Source organism: Ornithorhynchus anatinus, chromosome 11, assembly GCF_004115215.2.
Source record: "Ornithorhynchus anatinus isolate Pmale09 chromosome 11, mOrnAna1.pri.v4, whole genome shotgun sequence".
Taxonomy (NCBI): domain Eukaryota; kingdom Metazoa; phylum Chordata; class Mammalia; order Monotremata; family Ornithorhynchidae; genus Ornithorhynchus; species Ornithorhynchus anatinus.
Window position 1 is genome coordinate 12,898,130 of NC_041738.1, and position 23,061 is coordinate 12,921,190.

General features: G+C 56.1%; 1 protein-coding gene across 5 annotated transcripts in view; it reads right to left on the reverse strand.

The window, feature by feature from the left end:
- Positions 1 to 2,681: 2,681 nt before the first annotated feature.
- Positions 2,682 to 23,061, reverse strand: part of FBXL20 (F-box and leucine rich repeat protein 20) — a 79,549-nt gene continuing 59,169 nt past the window's right edge. For all 5 annotated transcript variants that reach the window (XM_029074386.2, XM_029074388.2, XM_029074387.2 and 2 more), the window contains exons 6-15: positions 22,095 to 22,163; positions 18,271 to 18,366; positions 14,598 to 14,724; positions 12,759 to 12,833; positions 10,135 to 10,265; positions 7,938 to 7,998; positions 7,089 to 7,133; positions 5,886 to 5,942; positions 4,367 to 4,579; positions 2,682 to 2,833 (exon numbers count right to left, since the gene is read on the reverse strand). In XM_029074386.2, coding sequence (XP_028930219.1) covers positions 2,726 to 2,833; positions 4,367 to 4,579; positions 5,886 to 5,942; positions 7,089 to 7,133; positions 7,938 to 7,998; positions 10,135 to 10,265; positions 12,759 to 12,833; positions 14,598 to 14,724; positions 18,271 to 18,366; positions 22,095 to 22,163 — 982 coding nt within the window. In that variant the 3' untranslated portion in view covers positions 2,682 to 2,725. The remainder of the gene's footprint in view (positions 2,834 to 4,366; positions 4,580 to 5,885; positions 5,943 to 7,088; positions 7,134 to 7,937; positions 7,999 to 10,134; positions 10,266 to 12,758; positions 12,834 to 14,597; positions 14,725 to 18,270; positions 18,367 to 22,094; positions 22,164 to 23,061) is intronic.

The window sequence follows — 23,061 nt, forward strand, 5'->3', positions numbered from 1 at the left end:
AGGCGGTATGTCGGATGCCCGACCTCGCTCGCCTCAGCTCTTCGACAAGTCCCGAGAAGGCCCTTTTGGGGTTGAAAAGATCCCCGGACAGGGTCTTTCCGGCATGTCGGTTCCCCGGTGACGGTCCTCCCCCACAGCTAAAATCCTTTTCCTCTTCACCCCCAACACTCACAACCGAGAGTTGGCCCCGGTGGTTCCACCTGGGCCCCACAGACCTAGTGAGGGACCGTGGTGGGCTCAGAGGCCTAGGCTTGAGGCCGGTGCCCGGACCAGTAAGACAGCAGGGGCCCGCTCACTCCTTCCCAAGCCCTCCCTTGAAAAAATGCAAGACAGAGCTGGCGCCTCCTTGTTCAGCCTGCCCCTCCGACCAGGAGGGGGCTTCACCATCCCCTCCCCACCGTCCCCCAGCCTACGTTTTCCCCCTCCAGCGGGCCCAGCATGCAGACCCTGCCCCGCCTCTGTGCCCAGCACACAGAGGACCCACGATTGGACCCGGAACGTTGCCAAGATCACCCGGACGCGGAAGCACATCTATCCCGGAAAGAGCAAAGTCACGGTGAGGGGGGAGGTCCGGGCCCTGTCCCCCACCCCGGTGCTCCTGCACAGAGCACCCAAGAAGAGCTGCCTGGAGCCCCCAACGATTACCCGACCAGCCCTGGGGAGGGAAATGAGACCCCAAAGACGTGCCCGCCGTCCCCATCTCAGAAAGCTCTCTGTCCCTTTCCGAGTTTCAGCCTGGAACCGACGCGACCGACACCGCTGCCGGCGGCGGCTTGAAAGATGCGGCGTCCGACCTCCCGAGGGAGGAAGTGGCTCGGGCTCGGAGGGGGGTGACAGAGGAAAGACGGGGGGGTGGGGGCGGCGTTTTCTGGGGTTAAGGGGCAGGGCGAGATGGGATGAAAATGAAATGAAAAACCCGATCCGATTCTCGGACGACCCCTGACCCACGGTCGTTGAGCCGACGCTGACTGCCGGCGGGGAAGGAAGCCGGCCCGCGTGGCGATGACCCCTCCCCTTAACTGCCGAGGCCACTCGGGATGGGAAAGGAGGGGAGGGAGGGGAGACCCCGAGGAGTCTGGGGCCCACGAGGTGGGCTTGTTCACATCTTAAACGAGTGGGAGGCGTGGCCCTCGGGGCTGGGAAAATGCCTTTCCCATGCTTTGGAAAGAACCTCCTCCGCTGCCCTCACCACAGGCTCTCGGGGAGGGCGGGGGGAGTCCACCGAGCCGGGACACTGAAGCCTCGGGGGGGACGGCGGAGGGTCCGGTCCTCCGAAGCGACCAGATCGGGCTAGACCCTCTCCGCCAAAATAGCAGCAGCGGCCCGTGACAGCGTCTGAGCCGGGGAGAGGAGGGGCGGGGAAGACTGCTGGAGGGGCGCTTACTAGCCCGTATGCCCCACCAAAACACTTACCTTTAACGCACGTGCACGCACTCACCCACACACATACACCCACGCCAGGCTGCTGGGCACGCCCCCAATTCACCGCACCACGGGGTGAGGTGCCGGCGGGCGGACGGGGAGGGGACCGGGGGGGGGGGGGGGGGCGGCGTTCGGTTGGGTTTTCCCCCAGGGACGCTCTTCTCCGCTCTCCCGGAGGGTCCCCGAGAAGGGGCGGGCCATTCGGCCTCGGGAAAGACGGGAGGGACGGGGCGTTGGGCCGGCGCCGTCCACGCCTAGGCCGGGGTCTCTTCCCCGGGGCCGATCGGCACGGCGAGGGTTTAATTTGTTTCTGGGGAGAGAGGAAAAAGAAGAAAAAAGGCGACGGGCCCTCTCCGCCTCAACCTGGCTCCCTCCGAGAGGTTCTCTGCGGGCTTTCCGACCGACAGGACGTCAGGCAGAGCCCTCTTCTGGTAAAAAGTGGCAATCTCCAACATTTATTGATAAATACCTTCGCTTTTTAAAAAGAGTCCGAGGACCTCGACTGATCGATCGGAGACCGAAGAGGAAGGAACGGGGAGAGGCTAAAAGAACACGAGAGTGGGTCCGTGAGGAGACAGAGAGGGACAGAGGAAAAACAGAGGCAGAGAGAGGGAGAGAGACAGACGGACAGAGACACAGAGACGCGTCGTACTGGGAGAGATTTCAAGCTCCGTCGCAGCCGCCCCGGAGGGCAGAAAGCTATTAACACAGGCGAAACCGAAGACCCATCGGGGTGAGCACGCTCAGCCCGCGGACGGGGGAACGGGCTGAGAAGCACCGGGATCCCGCCTCCCGGGGGACGGACGGGGCGGCCGCCTCCGGCTCCCTTGGGGCAGCGGAGGTTCCTTTTCCCCCTGGTCCCTGGATGCAAGGTTAACTGTGCGTGGGGGCTTCGTTCACACCACCTCCTACTCGGGAGGCGTGGGCCGACGGGCCGACGGGCCCGCTCCCGGGACGCATCCCCGGTGGCAGCGGGCGGGGCCGGGCTGGCCGGAACGCTCCCGTCTCCTCCTCCACGCCCGCCCCCCGCCCCGTCCCCCGTCCGCTCCTCCGGAGCACGCCCGGCGGGACCGGTTCCGGAAGACGGCAATCCGCCCGCCAGAAAAAGCCGAAGCGGATCCGGCGCCGTCGGGGGGGGGGGGGTGCGCGGCCGCGGATGGGTGGCTCTGGGGGGCGGAGAGGGGTGGGGAGGCCCCGGTCTGGGAGGCTGGGGGTTACCACCGCCGCCGTCGGACAGACTCCACGGTCGAGCCAGAAAGTGTCCTTAAATAGTCAGTTCCGCCACGGTCGACGCCCTCCGGGGTCATAGGATGATACAGCATCTGCAGAAGCGCTGTCTGCTGCCTCCTACCGAAGGCGGCGGGGTGACCGGCGCGAAGTAAGCGTGGACTTTAATATTGGGTAAATGGGTCTGAAAGAAGACAGAGATGTCGTTAAAGGAGAGGGCGGCCCTCTGGGAAGTCCCCTGGGGGCGGGGGACGCTCCAGACTGGGCACCGGGGCCTCCCAGAGCACTGGACGCGGGACGAATCCGAGGGACCTGGCCACACGCCTCTTCTCCACGGAGACCGGAGGCCAGCCGAAGGTGGAGTGGGCCAGTTGTCCCGGGCCGGGGTGGGAGGCCTTCGGTCCACTCCTGGCTCTGATATCCTGCTTGGCCCGGGGTAAGACACTGACCATCTCTGAGCACCCGCTAGGACACTCGACAACGGAAGAAGCAGCTACCCCCACGTGAGGGCCTGTGATGTCGACGGGAGGAGAGCAACCTGGATGGAGCCTAGTCTACCCGGGTGAACCAGCTGTGGGAGCAACCTGGGCGAGCGCTGCTTTGGGCACAACCGCTCCCCCTCCAGAATGGCTTTTCGGGCACCTGCTTTGATTTTCTAATGGGACTGCCCTCTTCCCCTCTTTCTGTGCCCCGATCTTGTCTATTTCGCCAGGGCGCTCTTTCCCAAGTCCTCCCCTTAGCCCGGAACTCCCTCTATTCATTCAAACGTATTTACTGAGCACTTGCTGTGTGCAAAGCTTTGTACTAAGCGCTTGGGAGAGTACGATATAATAATAAATAGACACGTTCCCTGCCCAAAACAAGCTTACGTATACGCCGGGCCGCTACTCTCTCCACCTCAAAGCACAGTTAAGGTCATATATTCTCCATGAGGCCTTCCCCAATTAAACCCTCTTTTCCCCAGCTCGCTGTCCCTTCTGCGTCATCTAACGCACTTGGATCTGTGACCTTTGGACAAGGGATATTCACTCTACTCCCACAGCCCTTATGTTCGTATCCTCAAACGGTTAAAAACGACTTATTTATTCATATTAATTAATGTCCATCTCCCCTTCCAGACTGTAAGCTCACTGCAGGCAGGTAATGTCTATTTATTGTTACACTGGACTCTGCCAAGGGCTCAGGACGGTGCTTGGCACACAGTGAGCGCTCAATAAATACGACTGAATGAATCGGTGAATGAAGAGGCTGTAAGCTCATTATGGGCAGCTGCCGATTCTGTTGCACCGTCCTCTCCCGAGCGCTTGGAACATCACTCTGCGCATAGTAAACACTCAATAAATACTGTTGATTGATTGATCCATTACCGCCAGCTCTGTGGCTCTGGACGTGGCAAGCGGAAGGGCCCTGGCTCCCAGCCCCAGCGGTGGGAATGTCAGCTTCCTGGGAAGGCCAAGGGCTCTAACCCGAGCCAAGAAAACAGGGTCCAGGCCAACCTGGAGCTTAATCCCAGCCCGGGGCATCTCTCCTGGCCTACAAGGCGGGGACGACTGACTGTCCGCGTCTCAGGAGCGACTGGTCTAGTGTGGGGAGCTCCGGGGTCCCCGGCATCTCCCCCCACTCCCTCTCCGCCTCAGGTGCCCGAGCCCGCGGAGACGACGACCTCCAGCCGGCACTGGGGGGGGTGGTGGGGGGACGGTTCGGGGCCGGCCTTTACCCTGAGTCTCTTGATCCCGGCCCGGGTGATCTGCTGACAGTCATACAGCTCTATCCGCTCGAGGCTGTGGCAGCTCTTCAGGTGCTCCAGGGAGGCGTCCGTGATCAGCGGGCAGTTGTCCAGCTCGATCACCTCCAGCTGGTCGTGGGCGCAGGCCCCGTTGCCCAGGTGACGGATCCCGTCGTCCGTGATCAGCTCACAGTGTGACAGACTCTGCAGCCAAACCGGCAGGGGTCCGGGGCGGGAGGAGGGGGGAAGAGTAAAGAAAGGAGGGGGGGCTTTGGGAGGGTTGACAGATCCCTCTGGCCCCCCTTGAGGGCACAGTGATGCCAACTGCCGGCACGAGAATGCTTCTTCCAGGTGCTCTTTTTCTCCAAAAGGTCTCAGGCCAGGACTTTCTCTGACCCGAGCCCGTTGTGGAAGCAGACTAAATTTGGAAATAGAAAGAAGCACCCAGCCCAAAACCCGTGGAGGCCTCCAGAATATTTACCGATAATGCTGTTGCTCTGCACCCCCAAGTCTCTCGCCCCATCGGGCCGCTGACGGGATTTCCCCAGTTTCGCCAACGGCCGGGTTTCCCCCGTAGGAGCCACGGGCATCCTCTCCTCCTCTGCCCAGCTCCCGCTTCTCAACGTGAGCAGTTGCTTTTGTCCCCCAAAATGCCCATCCAGGGAGCGGGGGACCCGCCCCCGACTTCGGGCCCGGGGCGTCGGCGGTCCTCCAAGGCCAGGCTGGATCCTCTAGACCGTAAGCTTGTTGTGGGCAGGGAATACGTCTGTTACATTGTACTCTCCAAGCGCTTCGTACGGTGCCCCCCCCGCAAGGTAAGTGCTCAATAAACACCATCGACTGATCGACCGACCTCTACCCAGCCAGCCGCGATGCCCTCCGAGTGTGGAGGAAGCAGAGCCCGGGGGGTCTCGCCGGGCGGCTCCACTTGACTGTCGTGTGGGAGAGCCGGCCCCGGGGCTGAGGCATTGGCCATGTTTTCCGCCCGCCTCCGTCTTGGGACCTTGGAAGCCTTAGACGCCATTCCAGGAGGAGTGGGAATCCCCAGCTTTTCCATGCTGACAGTCTCGCTCGGGAAAGAGCAGACTCCGTCGGTGTCTACCGGAGGGTCTCCTTTCAGTCGGGCCCTTTTCCGCTCCTCTGCAAGGTGGCGAGCCAGGGAGCTATCCCTGTCAGTCATTCGTATTTATTGAGCACTTACTGTGTGTGCAGAGCACTGTACTAAGCGCTTGGGAGAGTATAACACAATAGACACAGTCCCTGCCCACAACAAGCCTCTAGTCTAGCGGGAAAAATGTATCTGAGTTGGCCAGGAATTAAACCCGGGTCAACTGCCTGGAAGGCAGCTATGCTCACCACCAACGTGGCACGAGGCAAGGGTTGGTCGAGCTGGCGGAGGAGGGAGGGAAGGGGAGGAGGGAGGGAAGGGGAGAGGGAGGAGCATGGAAGGCGGCCCCGGCCCGGACCTCGGGGAAGCGACAACTGGGAAGCTCCGGGCAGGTCAACTCACCAACACTTGGAGTCGTGGACAGTGGATAGAGAGCTGGATTAACGTGCTGTCCGTTATCTGGAAAGAGAAGGATGCAGGCCCGAGAGGCCGGCATCTCAGCTGCCTCGCCCGGGCTGCGGGGGTGCCCGGTAAGAGCCATCCGGGCCTCCCTGTCCCCGAGAGAGGGTGCCCACCTGCGGTTGCCCGGGCTTGTAGAAGCAGTGTCGCCCAATGGAATGAGCACGGGCCTGGGAGTCAGAGAACTTGGGTTCTAATCCTGCCTCTGCTGTGTGACCTTGGGCAAGTGAATTCTCTGAGCCTCCGTTTCCTCATCTGTAAAATGGGGATTAATCCTACTCCCTCCTACTCACAGACTGTGAGCCTCGTGTGGGCAGGGACCCTGTCCAACTTGATTACCTTGAATCTGCCCCAGTGCTTAGAACAGTACTTGGCACACAGTAAGCACTTAACAAGTACAAAAATTATTATTCGCATGGCTGGGGCTGGGGCTGCCCGCAAGACCCGGTGAGACTTGACCCCAACTGCGAGCGGGCAGGGAAGAACCTTTAACACCCGCTGCGAGATTACGATCTCCTCTAAGCTTGAGGACCCTGAGGTCCGAGCCACCTGCGCTGCCATTTCCCCAGTGTGGAGCTCTCCCCTCGGCTTAAGCCAAGACCGTCCACTCAAGGGCCTTCTCTGGGGTGGTTCGAGAGACGCGACTGCGGCTTATGATGGACCACTCACTGCAGATGTCAGAAAGGGACGGATGCAGGGAACAGACCGTAGGGAACCATTTTTGCCTCCGAGAGAACCGCGGGCTGCTGGCCTTTTGAGTTGGGGTCCTGAAGGCCCCGGCAGATACTTAAGAGTGGACTCTTGGTCCCTCCGAAGGAACTGCTAGTGGGGGGGGGCGACTCCGTCGTCTCCTCCCCGAGGCCTCCAGCGGGGTGGCCACTTAATCTGCCAGTTGGGGCCTGGCCCAGGGAAAGAGTACAAAGTCTGCTTCTTAGTCCCAGAGGGCAGAGGTGCCTTGGGTATCAGAGGCAGAGGAACCTGAGCGGGGGTGGTAACCATGAGACGGAATCTCCATTTAAAAACAAAAAGAAAATCTTTTCAACAAGGCCTCCTGCTTCCCGGGGTTCCCGTTCAAACAGGCCTTTCCATGGCCCTAACTTTCCCAATAAAATCTCCCCGGGACCAGAGGGACTTTGCTTTTCTCACCTGAACACACTCTTCCAGGTCCATCTTCTCGAGCTCGTGGCAGTTCTGCGACAGGGGAAACGGAATGTCACAGGGAGGCCGCTGCACCTCAGGGCGGCCAGCCTGGTTGGCGTGACCCGTCCGGGCCACGGTCCGACGGTGCGACCAGCCTCCCGGAGCCTCCCGCTGCCCCTGCCAACCGCAAACTCCCAGACTGAGACTTCGGAGGATCGGGAAGACCGAACCCTCGAGGCAAAGGTTAGAAGCTCTGTTCTTCTGGCTACTGCAAGCACCAGAGACTCGAGCTACCGGGTCCTTTCAACCCCAGCATTTTCTACACTCAGTTTCGCTGGAGGTGGGCAAGCGCCAGGTCCTCCTCGAACAAAGTTCTGTTCAGAAGAAGCTGAGGGTCCCCCATGAAAGAAGGTCTGTTTGGAAGCAGGTGAACTTCCTCACATTCCTCCGCTCCCATCAGAGACAGCTTGGCCCTAAAGCCGCCGAACCTGCCCAATGCCCCGGAAAGCCCACCGAACCTCCCCATTTTCCACACGGGAAAAGTCATTTCCTCTTCCCTCAGAAAAACAAAGAGGCCCGTGGTCCTGACAGTCTGCCTGACCACTGCCTGAAATCCCTGATTGATTACACAGTCCGATCGATCACTGCCTGAGATTCCCGGCCAACAGCCGACCGCGTCCTTGCCTCCCAAGCTCTCTGCCCTGCTCGCTGTCCTTTCCGAGCTTCTCGCCTCTGTGACGGGAGGGTCTCACGACGGGAGTCAGTGAGCATCGGGGGCAGTTTTCGGTCTCTTCCGCTCCCTGCCTCCCACGCCTTTCCTTCTAAGGTCGGGCCCCCAAATAAGCGGCTACTCACCCTGGCCAGAGTGGTGAAGCCCACGTCTGTCAGCTGAGAACACCTCGCGACTTCCAATATTCTGTACCGAGAATGGGAGGAGAAAGCGAGGCTGAAACGCAGGTTCCGGCCTACAAAGCATTTTTTAGACTGACAAGTCACAGCGCTTCTAGGAACAAAAGCAGCACCAGCCACAGGAGAAGCCCTCAAGTAGCCCTCAAGCTGAATACTACTTAAGGGCAGTGAAAGCATCAAAAATGTCTGCAAATTGACACTTTCGCCCACTCTCAGTCACCCTACAAGAGGTCCCACGGCTCTCACTAGAATCACGGTGATTTCAAGGAAAATCAATCGGAGTGAAGTAGGGTGGCTTGATGGATGGAGCACAGGACTGGGAGTCAGAAGGACCTGAGTTCTAATCCCAGCTCCACCTCTTGTCTGCTCTGTGACCTTGGGCCACGTCACTTAACTTCTCTGGGCCTCTGTTTCCTCATCTGTAAAATGGGGATTAAGACTGTGAGCCCTATGTGGGACAGGGACTGTCCCCAACCTGATTTAATTTGAATCTACCCATGTACAGCGCCTGGCACATAGTAAGCATTTAACAAATACCATTAAAAAAAAATCAATCAATGGTATTTATTAACTGCTTACTGTGTGGAGAGTACACTATAACAGAGTAGACAGACACATTCCCTGCCCACAAGGAGCTTACAGTCTAGGGAAAACCCCCGAAAGATTCATCCAGCAGCTGGTTTCGGTTAAGGCCACAACTGCCGACTATTACAGCTTTCCCCGTGCTACATCGCCGACCCCAGAGGGAATATCCTGCTCCTGGAAAACAGAACATTCTGGGGAATGGCGTGGGCCTGCCTCCACTCCTCTGCCACTCTATGGCAAAGGCCTTTTTCCCTTCCCTCCCTCCTTAGAATAATCGTATAGTTTTTTGAAGAGCGCTTTTTTGTTTTACCAAGTGTTTTCACATCAATTACCCCATTTTATCCCTGAAAACGTCCCCGTGAGAGAGGGTGAAGTGGATATTATTCTTCTCATTTTACAGTTGAGGAAACTGTGGCCAACAAGGGTAAAGTGATTTTTCGGAAAAAAAAGGCATTTGTTAAGTGTTTACTATGTACCAGGGACTGTTCTAAGCACTGGGGTAGGTAAAAATAATAATAGCAGTGATGGTATTTATTAAGCGCTTACTATGTACCACGCACTGTACTAACCCCTGGGGTGGATACAAGCGAATCGGGTCAGACACAGACCCTGTCCCGCATGGGGCTCACAGTCTTAATCCCCATTTTACAGATAAGGTAACTGAGGCCCAGAGAAGTGAAACGACTTGCCCCAGGTCACACATCAGACAAGTGGTGGAGCCAGGATTAGAACCCAGGTCCTCTGACTCCCAGGCCCGTGCTCCATCCACTATGACACACTACTTCTCTAACTTCACTATGCTACGCTGCTTCTTGAGGGATGCCTGGGGTTAAATTGATCTAGCAGCTCTGTCCCCACAAAGTAGCCTTCCCTTCTCAAACACAATGCCTATTTGAATCTGCACTGCGCTGGCCCTCTGTCCTTACCAGAGAGACACAAAATTTAAACTTATGTGGGCCCTTTACCCGCCCCCAATTTATCAGATGAAGCAAAAAACATGGGGATCACACTTTCAGACCTAAAGCCCGGTGGCTTTTCCACCCGGCATCACCATCCGGGAAGCTACTTAGGTTTAAAACAATCAACCGGTGGTATTTATTGAGCCCTTACAGTGGGCCTAGTATCGTACTAAGCACTTGGGAGAGAATGGCAAAACAGAGTGGGTAGAAGGGCTCCCACGCTTCCTTGCCGAGGGCGGGCGTAAGAATACGGAAGGGGCAAATCTCGGCAGGTCCAAGAGGCCTTTGGATAAATTCACGTTCAAGAGATCTGAGCTGGGTCACCTAGTGTGGAAGAGTCAGCATCTCTCTGCCAGGCCAAATTCAACGCCCTCCAAAACACGTCTGGAAAAGGAAAGGAGGGCTCCCTTGGAGATGCTCCTGATCCACTCGATGGATTCCAAATGGAGTACCAAGTAGATGGGTGGGGGGTCTAGAGAGGACCATATTGCTTCTGGACCCCTCCACGGTGGGGAGGCGGGACCACCCCCGTGCTTCCCCAACCCTCTTCCCAGCCGGTGGTGGACGGAGGGGAGGGGGTCTCTCGGGGGCGCCCTCACCTGAGGCGGGGACAGTTCTGCCCTAGGGCGTTCAAGATGGCGTCCGTAATATTGGAGCAGCCCGAGGCACACAAGGACTGCAGCTTGTGGCAGCCCCTGCATATCGTGATGAGACCGTCGTCTGTGATTTGCTGGAAGTAAAAATCAAAACAGACCCAAAATTAGTCATCTCGGGAAGGAGGGTGGGGTGGAGGGTGGGGAAAACGCAGGCAACTGTGGCCATGAACCACAGCCCAGGGCCCACGGCCTAAAAGAGATCCGGTAGCGGGACTAATGGAAATCAGACGGCGGGCCCCGACCAAGCGAACCGAATCTCTGCTTCGCCAGTCCGTTCTTCTGAAAAATCTGCGTGCTTGTGGGGGGGACTCTTGAGACTGCTCTCCACAGGCGAATCCCAGAATCCTCAAGTTTTACCACTGTGAGGGGCGACTAGAGATCATTAGATCTCAAGGTAGCCACGACAGACTGGTGTCCCCGCTCTCTTTAAACTCTGCTGGAGGACGGAGACCCCAGAACCTTCACGAGTAGCCTGCTTGTGTCCTCGGTCTCCTGAGTCGGGAGTGGGTGAACTGAGTTGGGGAACGTCTGGGAGGAGGGGGAGAGAGGAGTCTGGTGAACGTGGGTGGGGCCACGGCAAATTTGAGACCAAGCTGAATTTTTGAGGACCCGAGGACAGCCGCGTGACCAGTCTACACTACCGTTTGCCCCGCGCCGGTCAAAACCCACGAGGGAGGGGCAGAGGAGAACAAGAAACTCATAAGGGAGGGCTGGGGAACCAGGAAAGCTTTTACCTCAAAGGTGAAATCTACTCAAATGCTGATTTTTCTTCTAGTCAAGGAGTGTGTGTGTGCGCGCACACGTGTGTCACGGGTGGGGAAGCTGCTTGCACATTTCTTATCCGTGGTTCAACCGGATGGAAGCCATTTGGGAATCCCCGGACATAAAGGTGGGGGGGTGGACCCCAAATGACACCCAGTTATCCCTCTGCGTCGGTTGGGGACGGCCGGTGCCTGAGGGTCGAGCAGGGCTGGGCTACGAGGACGAGGATGCTGTCGCTATGACGATCCCTTCTAGTGGTCCTCGAGGGACAAGTTCCACGCGAGCGCTTCCCGGCTGGGAAAGCGGATCGGCCCGGGTAGGCGACTGCAACGTTTCTCCCGACGTGAAACTAAATCGGCTCTTCAAACTCCTTCTGGTTTGTCTCCAAACAAACCTTCTCCACACGACCTGGTGGTGGCCGAGTGTCTAATGACGGTTGCCCGGTGGCGGGGCCGGGTCGGAGCGGCCAAAGTCTGGGTCTAACTTCCTCTGCTCTGGAAAGGGCGGAGGGGCAAGACCACTGACTTGGTGGCTGGTGGCAAGCCCGGGGCCCCTGAGCCGGGGCTTAGCCCTCCCAGGTGGAGGGTGGTGGTGATGGGGGTGGGGATAACGGTGACGTGCGGAGGAGGGAAGGAAGCTGGGGGAAGAGAGAGAAGGATGGAGAGATTTAGGAGAGGAGAAAAAGGGGCACGTCTTCGATCGGAGGGCCGGTTGAACGGTGGATTTTGTTGAGAGAGAGGCCAGGGGAGCCGAGCGGCCGAGGCCTTCCATCCAACAGAGTCTGGTAGGTGGCTCAGGATGAGGACGAGCAAATGTGTGAGCGTTCACGTGCGAGTACTCACGTACGCCTGAGTGTTGAGGGCGATGGGGCAGCCCTCTGCCTGAAGGGGCATTAGAGAGATGAACATTGATGAACTTTACCCCGGCCACCTAAAGACTCTGACGCCTACCCCGAAGACCCCAGAAAAGCCCCTGCTAACACCTGGGGGAGCTCGAGGAGGTCGGTCCACAGTCAGGAGCCGGGACCGGGAGGAGCCGGGGAACCAGATGATCGTCTCTGGGAGAAGCAACAGAAAGGGCTTCCCCAGGCCCCCGGAGAAAGGCTCAAGATGTCAGTAAAGAAACGAGTTGTCAAGATTAGGATGCTCGTGTTCAGAGGCCAGGCAGGCTCTCAGTGCTGGGGCGTGAGCGAGGCAGCAGAGGAGTGACAGCTCGCTGATGGTTTAGGGGCCTCACACGCCCGTGAAGCCTGTAGATTCCTTTACTACAGAGGAAATCAACCTTCCTTGGACACCCACTTTGGGGAGCACTGCTGTGGGGTTGAGGTTGACCCCGGCGGGGTGTCCCTAGTGCCTGCTAAGCCAAAGTCGTCGGGCCCGCCGGGAGTCCCGCGGGTTGGCCCTCCTCAAGAAGCAGCAGGAATGAGGGATGGCTCGCCCGCTCACAATGACCTGCACGGAGAGGCCCAATCCCCGACTCCTGCCTCGTAGCCCCCGCCCCCAAGAAGAGCCGACGACTTCCCTTCTTGGCACGAGAGGCTCCTCTCCCGGGCAGACCACCACTCCCGCTAGCATCCGGGTCGGTGAGTTAGCCCCGCAGGCCCCCGGGAAGGTTTGTCCGGCCCAGCCGGACAAGATGCTTTCTCACCCGACTCGCCACGGGGTGGGGTGGTTGGGGGAGTGTGTGTGTGAGCAGAGGACTGGAGCGGGGCAGGGGACTCGATCCGTGCTTGATGAAATGGCCCTCGGGTGAACTGCTCCCTCTGCAGACCCCAACAAAGCGCAGGCGGAAAAACCGCTACTTACTAAGCAGGTCTGCAGGTTCAAAGTCACCAGCTCGGGACAGTGAGCGCCGATGAACCGGAGAGCTTCGTCTTCGAGCTGAGGAGAAAAGCAAAACACTGGAGCCTCCGCTTTCTGACAGGGGTCTCGCCAAGCCCCACAGAGGCTTGACGGTGACGGCCTCAAATCGACATGGCTGGGAGCTCCCCGGGGCCACTCTTTCCTCTGGTACTAATAATGACGACGGTATTTGTTAAGCGCTTACTATGCGCCAAGCACTGTTTTTAAGCACTGGGGTAGATACGAGACAACTGGGCTGGACCCAGTCCCTGTCCCACACAGGGTTCGCAGTCTTAATCCCCAATTTACAGATGAAGAAACTCAGGTACAGCGAGGTTAAGTGACTTGACCAAGGCCACAGAGCAAACGAGTGGCAGAGCTGGGATTGGAACCCATAATAATAATGATAATGATGGTGTTAAGTGCTAACATTGTGCCAGGCACTGTACTAAGCACTGGGGTGGATACAAGCAAATCGAGATGGAAACAGTCCCCGTCCCATGTGGGACTTACAGTCTCCATCCCCATTTTACAGATAACTGAGGCACAGAGGAGTGAAGTGACTTGCCCGTGGTCACACAGCAGACAAGTGGTGGAGCCGGGATTAGAACCCATGATCCTGTGACTCCTATGCCCGTGCTCTATCTACTAGGCCAGGCTGTACTAATCAAGCGTTCGGTACAGTGCTCCGAGCATAGCAAGCTCTCAATAAATACCACCGATTGACTGACCGATTGATTGAATAAAGGAGGCTCCCCGCATGGAATCGCTTTTTCCACCTCATGCCATCCTGGACAGACACACACCGAGGCGCTTTTTTTCTTCCCTTTCCCACCACGACCAGGTCAAGTCCATGTCCTGATTCCCAGCCCGCTGAGAGCTGAGCCGAGACGAGCAGTCAATCATATTTATTGAGGGCTTACTGTGTGCAGAGCACTATACTAAGCACTTGGGAGACCTAATACAACAATAAACAGGCACATTTCCTGCCCACAATGAGCTTACAGTCTAGAGGGGACCAGTCAGCTCCATGCTGCTCCTGGATTTTGCGGAGAATACGCGAAGACGGAAGTCCTCTCGAGAAACAAAACTTTTGGAGCTGAAAAAGGAAGCTGGTATGTGTGTTTTTTTGTGTGTGCGAGCGTGGGTGAGGGAGGGAAACGTTGGGTGGGGGGAGGGGGTTCTGCCGTTGAAAAGATCGCTGCCAAGCCTGCCAGGATTGGGAACAGATGGCCAGCTATTGATGACAAGGATGGATTCCAATCAATATTTTTCAGGTCTCCATAAATAACCAGAAGCTCAAGCTGTTGTTTGGAGGCAACTGGCATCCTGAGAAGTGACTCCGGGCATCCGGGCCCTCCCATTCCCGACCCGCCCCGGCCCCCGCACCGACCCCTGGGCAAACAGCCCCCTCCCAAGCGACCGGGGTTGGGCCGCGGGCGGGGCTTGGACTGCGGCTGGCGGAGAGAAAAGGAATCGCTCTGAAGGGCAGGAGCCACCCGGGGAGGACTCAGAGGAGTTAAAGGGTGGCTGGTTGGGCCCAGTAGGGGAGAACCTGCCTAGATGGGCTTTGGCCCACAGGACCACTCAGCGTAACTGCCTAAAGAAAAGCCATCCTGCCCCCGGTTTGGAGACGGTTCGTCAGACGCCGATCCCTTTAACAGCCTTCATCTCCAAGGAGAAAACCCCGAGATTGCCCTTCTCTCCCATCCCCTTGAGCCTGACCGGGACAGGAAACGGTGGGGTGGAAGCGCTCTCTTTCCAGAGGGATGCGCTGCCTCGGTGCCCCCTGCTCTAGGTTACCTGGGTGCAGCCTTTAAGGAATAAGGCTTTCAGTCCCCCGCAGCCTCTCACCAGCGCCTGAATGCCATCCTTGGTCACTTGGTCACACCAGGAAATGTTTAGCTGCTCCAGCAGCGGGCATCCCTCGCTTGCCGAGGAAAGGGAAAGAGAAAAAAAATTAAAATCCCATCCCCGGAGTTCAGAACCCCAAATTCCTGTCTACGGACTCTCCTGCCGACACATTATCCCCCATGCCGGTGACATGGACATCGCTCTATGAATCAGGGTCAGCTCCTCTGGCCGTGAGATTCGGGGAGCGAGGAGTCACCCCACCAACACCGGCCCATTTTCGCAGAACCACCGGCTCAAATGTTCAGAGCCAAAGCCGCTTGTGGACACCTCGGACTCAGACTAACGGAAAATCCCCGGGGTTCGGGACGGCTGCTCAAGACATCACCCGTCCTTCGAGGCCTGGGGAGTCCACTTGTTAAGGCCTGGAGTTCCCAGATTTATTGTCTGTGCCGTGGAGTACCCTAGGGTCCCACCCTACTTGGATGCCCGGAGAGTCACCGGGCGGATGAAACCACAAGGAGTCATCCGGTCCATTCGCCCCCGTCCCCAGGCCGAGGTCGCCTCAACTGCCCGGCTCGGGGACGTCTGGATTTTTCCGAAGGTTTCCCGGGATGGAATCCCTCCCGCTGTGGTAATCTAATGCAGACCTCTACCAGCCTCACGGTCTTCCTCCTGTCCACCCGAACTCTCTCTTGCCTGACTCAAGGGCCCCTGTAGACTGTAGGCTGATTATGAGCAGGGAACGTGCCTGCTAATTCTGTTCATATTTTACTCTCCCCTAGTACAAGAGAAAACGAATCGCTAGCTAGTGCTCCTCCACTGAGTGATCGAAATAACAATAATAATGACGATGATGGTACCTGTTAAGTGCTTATTTTGTGTCAAGCACCTTTCTAAGCGCTGGGGTAGATACAAGGTAATCAGGTTGACTACAGTCCACGCCCCACATGGGGCTCACAGTCTGAATCCCTATTTTACAGATGAGGGAACTGAGGCACAGAGAAGTGAAGTGACTTGCCCAAAGTCACACAGCAGAAAAGTGGTGGAGGTGGGATTAGAAGGCAGATCCTCCTCACTCCCAGGCCCATGCTCTATCCCTTAGGTCATGCTCCTTTTCAATCAGTTGGACCTGGCAGCCATCTCCGCTTCTTTCGCCGCTCAGTTTCTGAGGTTCACTTTGGGTCCTCGAGCAAGTCACATTCATTCAATCGTATTTACTGAGCACTTTCTGGACTAAAAACTTGGGAGAGTACAATACAACAATAAACAGGCAATTTCCCTTCCCACAACGAGCTTACCGTCGGGGATGTGGCCCTGGAGCGTGGTCAAGACCGTGTTTCCCCGGTCCTACGGCAAGGAGGCAGGGAAGGGAGGAATCCGAACCTCTCCTGGCGGTCTTGCCTGTGTGCGGTGCACCCCGGGAGAGAACTGGTCCGGCGTGACTTACTGGTCACAATCCCCACTTGGCCATTTGGTGGCTGCAGGTGGGGAAGGATCCGTCCGAGGTAATTTCCAGTTCCCGCTGCCACAAGAACCGGCTTGGACAGACCAGGGCCCCTCCCCGGGGGGCAGAGTGGCCGAGACTCTGCCCGATCCTAGCCCTCCGGGACGTCTCCAGTCCGCCCTGCAAGTCTGCAAGGGTAACGCTGCCTTGCCAGTTCCTCACAGCTCCCCAGGCCGCGGTCCTCTAGGCCGGCCCACGATTTCCCTCGCCCCCTTAACCTGGCTCTGCAGCCTTTCCTCCCTAGGGGAACTGGCTCGGGGGCGACGGCTCCCCATCGAGAGGCACGGGAGAGGCCGAGGCAAAAGAGCAAGCGGGGAGCCTCCGTCTCTTGACGACGTCCCTCTCCGCTTGCCCTCGCCTGCGGCCGGCGGCCCCGTCCTCGGCCCCCGCCTGCTGCCCAGCCGGGGAGGGGTGGAAGGATCTGCGGTTGCTGTGCAGGCCTGTGTTTTCTACAATCCCGTTCTGGCTTGAGCTTTGCTAATCTGGCCCCTGACTAATCAAATACTTTCCAATCCTCTTCGGCACGCTGGCCTCACTTCCTCGTTCTGTGGTTTTCCCCCTCGTAGGACTGGTATTTTCCAAGCGCTTTCTACGGGCAGTGAACTCTATTAAGTGATCGGGAAGGTCTAACAGATTCGGTCCCTGCCCTCCCATTTTCCACTTGGCCTTAAGGGCCTCTGGAGAATCTTAGGAAGAGCCAGCTTAGCATCTTGTGGCCCATGTTTTCCTTTTTACTAGTTCTCTCTCCACAGGCCTGGGAGAGTCAGTACAGTCACCCACAGCCCCGGTAGAGTTAAGTGGTTACTACGTGTCAGGCACCGTGCTAAGCACTGGGAAGGAAGGGTACAAGACGGTTGGGTTGGACCGAGTCCCCGTTCCTCAACGGGCTCACGGCCTTAATCCTCATTTTACAGAAAAGTTAACAGGCACAGAGAAGTGAAGTGGCTTGAAGCAGCGTGGCCCAGTGGATAGAGCACGGGCCTGGCAGTCGGACGAACGCGGGTTCTACTCCCAGCTCCGCCCCTTGTCTGTTCTGTGACCTTGGGCAAGTCACCTCTCTTCTCTGTGCCTCAGTTACCTCATCTGCAAGATGGATTAAGACTGTGAGCCTCATGTGGGCCACGGATTGTGTCCAACCTGATTATCTTGTGTCTACCCCAGCGCTTCGAAGGGTGCCTGGCACACGGTGAGGGCTTAACAAATGCCATTAAAAAAATAAAAAGTCACGCAGCAGACGAGCGGCGGAGCCGGTATCAGAACCCAGGTCCTCTGATTCCCAGCCCCGTGCTCCGTTCACTAGGTCACGCTGCTTCTCAATATCGTTATGCTTTCTCTAATGAGTCATCACCGAGGGTGGATTAAAAGACAAGGGTCTTTAGAACACATCCCCGGGCTACGCAGACCAAAAAACGCTCCCGCTGCATCGCTGCAGAAGCAGCCCCGTGGGAAACCTTGGGATCCCTGGAGTCCTGGGCTCATGCCCTCTTTTTTATTTTATTTTTGTAAGGCATTTGTTAGGCTCTTTCTACGTACCAAGCACTGTACTAAACTCCGGGGAGCAGATGCACGATAATCGGGTTGGACACAGTCCCTGCCCCACCTAGGGTTCATCTTCTTAATCCCCATTTTGCAGATGAGGGAACTGAGGCCCAAAGAAGCGTAGGTCTTGCTCAACGTCCCACAGCAGACAAGTGGCAGAGCTGGGATTAGGTTATTTTATTAATGATGTACATATATTTATAATTCTCTTTATCTATTTTGATGCTATTGATGCCTGTCTGCTTGCTTCGTTCTGTTGTCTGTCTCCACGCTTCTAGACTGTGAGCCCGTTGTTGGGTAGGGACTGTCTCTATCTCTTTCCAAGCGCTTAGTACAGTGCTGTGCACCCAGTAAGCGCTCAATAAATACCATCGAATGAATAAATGAATGAAACCCAGGTCCTCCGATTCCCAGGCCTGGGCTTTTCCCACTAGGTTCTTTCCGCTGCTTCGCTAGGCATGGAGTCCTAAGTGGAGAGAATCTCCTCCTCGCCCGAGCCGTAGGAAGGTGACCGGGTCAGACCATTAGGTCAAGCTGCTCGTCGGCCAGACCCCATGCCGTCCCACGGGCAGAGCCTACCTCAGGGCCTTAAGGGACATGTTGGTGATCGACGTGCAGGAAGCCAAGTCGAGGTGCCGGAGTTTGGAGCAGAACTTGCTGAGGCTAGTACATGTCCTGGAAGAGAAGGGGGGAAACAGAATTGGCACCAAGTAGACCGCAGGTCAGAGACCCCCTCCCCATGTTACATAGTCAGGTAATTTATTTATTTAGATTAATGTCTATCTCCTCTTCTAGACTGCAAATTCGTTGAGGGCAGGGCTTTGTCTGTTACACGGTTATATCGTATTCTCCCTAGCGTTTAGTACAGTGCTCTGCACATAATAAAAGCTCAATAAATACGACTGACTACATGGCAGTCGACCGACTTCCTTCGGTCATAAAATCCCCTGAAACCAGAAGACACGAGGAAAATCCCCAAGGGGGCAGGTGCGATCTCCCGAGACAAAGCGTGGCCTAGTGGATAGAGCCCGGGCCTGGGAGTCAGAAGACCTGCGTTCTAATCCCGGCTCTGCCGCTTGCCTGCTGCGGGACCTTGGGCAAGTGACTTAACTTCTCCGTGTCTCAGTTCATCTGTAAAATAGGGATTAAGACTGTGGGCCCTAAGCGGGGCAGGGACTGTGTCCAACCTGATTGACTTGTATTTAACCCAGCACTTAGTACAAGGTCTGGAACATAGTAGGTGCTTAACAAATACCATGAAAAAAAAAAAGCAGGCAACTTCTCCATTAAGAGATGCTCCTGTAGATTTTAAGCTCCTCGTGGGCAAGGAATCATTCTACCAACTCTGTTGTACTGTCCTAGGCGTCTAGTACCGTGCTGTGCACGCCATCAGCGGTCAGAGAATACCATCGAATGACGGACTGCTCTGAGCTCAGCAAAGAATCCTGTGAAGGAAGGACGCATTTGATTCCCATCTGGAAATGTTCACGGGTGTCGCTACGGGCCCAGCTTGGCTTACTCTCTAGAGATGGTTTTGGTCTTTGCAGAAACAGCAGGCTTGCAACTTATACTGTACTCTCCCCATGCGCTTAGTACATTACTCTGCACAGAATAAGCACTCAACAAATACCACTAATTAATTGTTTGATCGGAGGCTATCCAGGCCTGCTCTCAGGAGGCCCAACATTCATTCGATCGCATTTATTGAGCGCTCACAGTGTGCAACCCCAAGGTAAAGATCGACCGTCCCATGCCGCGGGTCCTTCTTAAGGCTGCGGAAAGGTTCTAATCCCAGCTCTGCCACTTGCCTGCTGTGAGAGACCTTGGGCAAGTCACTTATCTTCTCTGGGCCTGTTTCCTCAGCCGTAAAATGGGGATTAAATCCTACTTCCTCCTCCTACTTGGGGATTAAGATTGTGAGCCCCATGTGGGACAGGGACTGTGTCCAACCTGATTTGCTTGTATCTACCCCAGCGCTTAGAACAGTGCCTGGCACATACTAAGTGCTTGACAAATATAATAATGACGATATAATGATAATAATAATAATAATGATAAGGCAATTCTCCAGGTGATGAGAGTGCCAACAGGGGAAAAGTTGGCCAACAGGACACTGAGCTGAGATTGGGGAGAGATGTTGGAGATGAAGGTGATCCTGGGTCTGATATTGGGCTCAGTGCCCATACTTGGATTTCTCCAACAACTTTTCCCTCTGAAGAGTCCAGTCCCTCACCTTCTCCCTGCCCCGTGGCTAACCGGCTGAGAGGAATTCAGTAGGATGGGACTTCTAAACGTGGAGCAGATCTCTGTCCAAAATGGCCCTCTGAGGGAAAAGCCAGCAACTCGGTAGTTCGTTCATTCGTTCTCATTCATTTCCCCCCTCTCTCACTCCTTCTCTCCTCTCTCTCACATGGGAGGTCACTTCAGACCAGTATTCTCTGGACGGTTCGAGGCCGGTGTCCTGGAAGGTAGTGGCCTTCAGACATTCAATCCCTTCTCTAGGCTCCGGGCTCGAGCAAGGAACGGAACAAGCAGGAGCCGCGAACCCTTACGTTTTTGATCTCTGGATCGCTGCCGCCTAGACTCCGTCGTTTTCCAACCCCTGCCGATGCCATCTCTGGAAGAGTCAGCAATCCTGGACCTGCCAACTCAGCACTCCGGAACCGGCTACCACATTTTTTATTTTTTAATCGCTTCTCTACATCTGAAGGCATCCCATGGGCCGCTACCTAGCAGAGATTGTCCGGCTGGCACGACGGACCTTCTGAATGCAAAAGCCTTGAAGTCTGCAGGGTTCCAGCTACTCGCTCCCCTTGCCAAGACCAGGAGAGAGCAAAGGGAAGAAGAGGTGGTGTGGCCTAGTGGGCAGAGAAGGGCAGTCTCACCTCCGCCACTGGCTTGCTGGGTGACCTCTCGTTCTTCATCTGGGAAAATGGGGGTGGGGATGGGGGGGTGGTCTCCTTGCCTCTAAAACACTGCAGACGTCTCTCTAAGTTCCACGTAGGGCCGAGCCCACGTCTGATCATGTCTCTGTCAATCTAACTCCAATGCTCGGCCCCTAGTCAGCACTGAACACCATGAAAAAACTATATATATATTTATATACACATATAATATGCAATACATCTAGATATATAAATGTTGTCTATATATTATATATATATATTATATATATATATATAATGATAATAATTATGGTATTTGTTAAGCACTTACTATGCACCAATCACTGTTCTAAGCGCTGGGGCAGATACAAGGTAATCAGGTTATCCCACGTGGGGCTCACAGTTTTCATCCCCATTTTACAGAGGAAGTAAATGAGGCACGGAGAAGTTTAGTGGCTTGCCCAAGGTCAGACAAGTGGCAGAGCCAGGATTAGAACCCACATCTCTGACTCCCCAAACTGCGTTCTTTCCATTAAACCATGCTGCTGTATATATCTCAAAGATCACACGGCTTCTCTGGATTGAGATTAGAAACTCCTTCCCTTTGCTCCCCTGCCGAGAGCTGAACTCTGGGACACTTCTCCTGACCCTTTTGTCCCAACTGAGGTCACTTATTTATTTTTATTTAATGATTATGGTATTAAGCACTTCCTGTGTGCCAGGAACTGCATTAAGCGCTGGGGTGGATAGAAGCAAATCGAGTTGGACACCGTCCCTGTCCCGCAGAGGACTCAAAAGTCTTCATCCCCATTTTATAGATGAGGTAACTGAGGCACAGATAATAATAATAATGACAATAATATTTAAGCGCTTACTATGTGCCAAGCACTGTTCTAAGCGCTGGGGTAGATGCAAGGTAATCCGGTTGTCCCACCTGGGCCTCACCTTAATCCCCATTTAAAGATGAGGTAACTGAGGCACAGATAATAATAATAATGATAATAACATTTAAGCGCTTACTATGTGCCAAGCACTGTTCTAAGCGCTGGGGTAGATGCAAGGTAATCCGGTTGCCCCACCTGGGCCTCACCTTAATCCCCATTTAAAGATGAGGTAACTGAGGCACCAATAAGTGAAGTGACTTGCCCACGGCCATACGGCAGACAAGCGGAGGAGCCGGGATTAGAACCCATGACCTTCCGACTCCCAGGCCCCTACTCTATCCACCACGCCATCCTGCTCCTCACAATGATGATGGCATTTGTTAAGTGCTTACTACGTGCCAGACACTGCACTAAACGCCTGGGGTGGATACAAGCAAATTTATATCTGTCTCCTCTAGACCGTAAGGTCGTTGTGGGCAGGGCCTGTGTCTGTTTAATGTCATACTGCACTCTCCCAAGCGCTTCACACAGTGCTCTGCCCACAGTGGGAGCTCAACAAATAAGACCGGCTGCCTAATTTGGCGGAAGGTGTTCAGCACATCATTAAACCCCTTCCCAACCCCGCGGTACTTACGCGTCCGTCGTCTTTGTACACCCGTTCAGGTTCAGAACTTCAATGTTTCTACAGTTTTGTGCAAAGGTCCTTTATGGGAGGAGAACAAGAAGAACCACCAATCAGAAGGGGTAAAGCTGAGGCCCCCAGCTGTCTGGGCTGTACCGTGTAAGATCACTGTGGGTAGCCAACGTGCCCGTTATACTCCTCCCAGCGCTCGGTACAGTGCCCCGCACACGGTAAGTGCTCAATGAATACGACCGACTGTCTCCGTCCCGTGGAGGTCCCCGGTCGGGGTGGGGCTGGGGGAGAGAGCGGCCCCTCGGCCACATCCCCCGGCTTCCCCTGGAGGGGTCTCAGACTCCGCGCTCCTGCTCCGGCGGGCCCTGACGCCCTCCGCCAGCCGAAGAGCGACCGGTTGGGGTGAGCAGGGCCGTGACGGTGGCAGGATGGCTGCCACGTGCCTGGGCGTTCCTCCCCTGATCCCGCTCCCCCCGAAAGATCCCGGGGCCAAACCTTCTGTGAAAGGAAAGACACGTCTTCCTCCCTTGCCCACCCCCAGAGGCTGAGGCGGCCACCTCCGCCTCTGGCTACTGCTCACTCTTCCCCTCCGTCCCCCGGTTTGCTGACCCTATTCCTGCACAATGCCTTTCGACCACCTGGCCTTGAATTCTCATTTCTGATACCTCTTGGTGTCACAGGTAAATGCCGGCCTCCGTCTTGCCGGGGGGAGGTTAAGAGATTTGCTAAAGGCCACGGATTCGACCACCAGGCCTTGAATTCTAATTTTTGATACCTCTGGGTGTCACAGTTAAATGCCGGCCTCCGTCTTGATGCGGGGAGGTTGAGGGATTTGCTAAAGGCCACGGAGCCGGAGCCATCACGGGCAAGTCTGTCCCTGTGACCTTTGGTTTGGTCCCCCAAACCACAACTAGCTCCCCAGACACCTCCAACGCCGTAAGAGCCGCTGACACGAGACGGGGTGAGA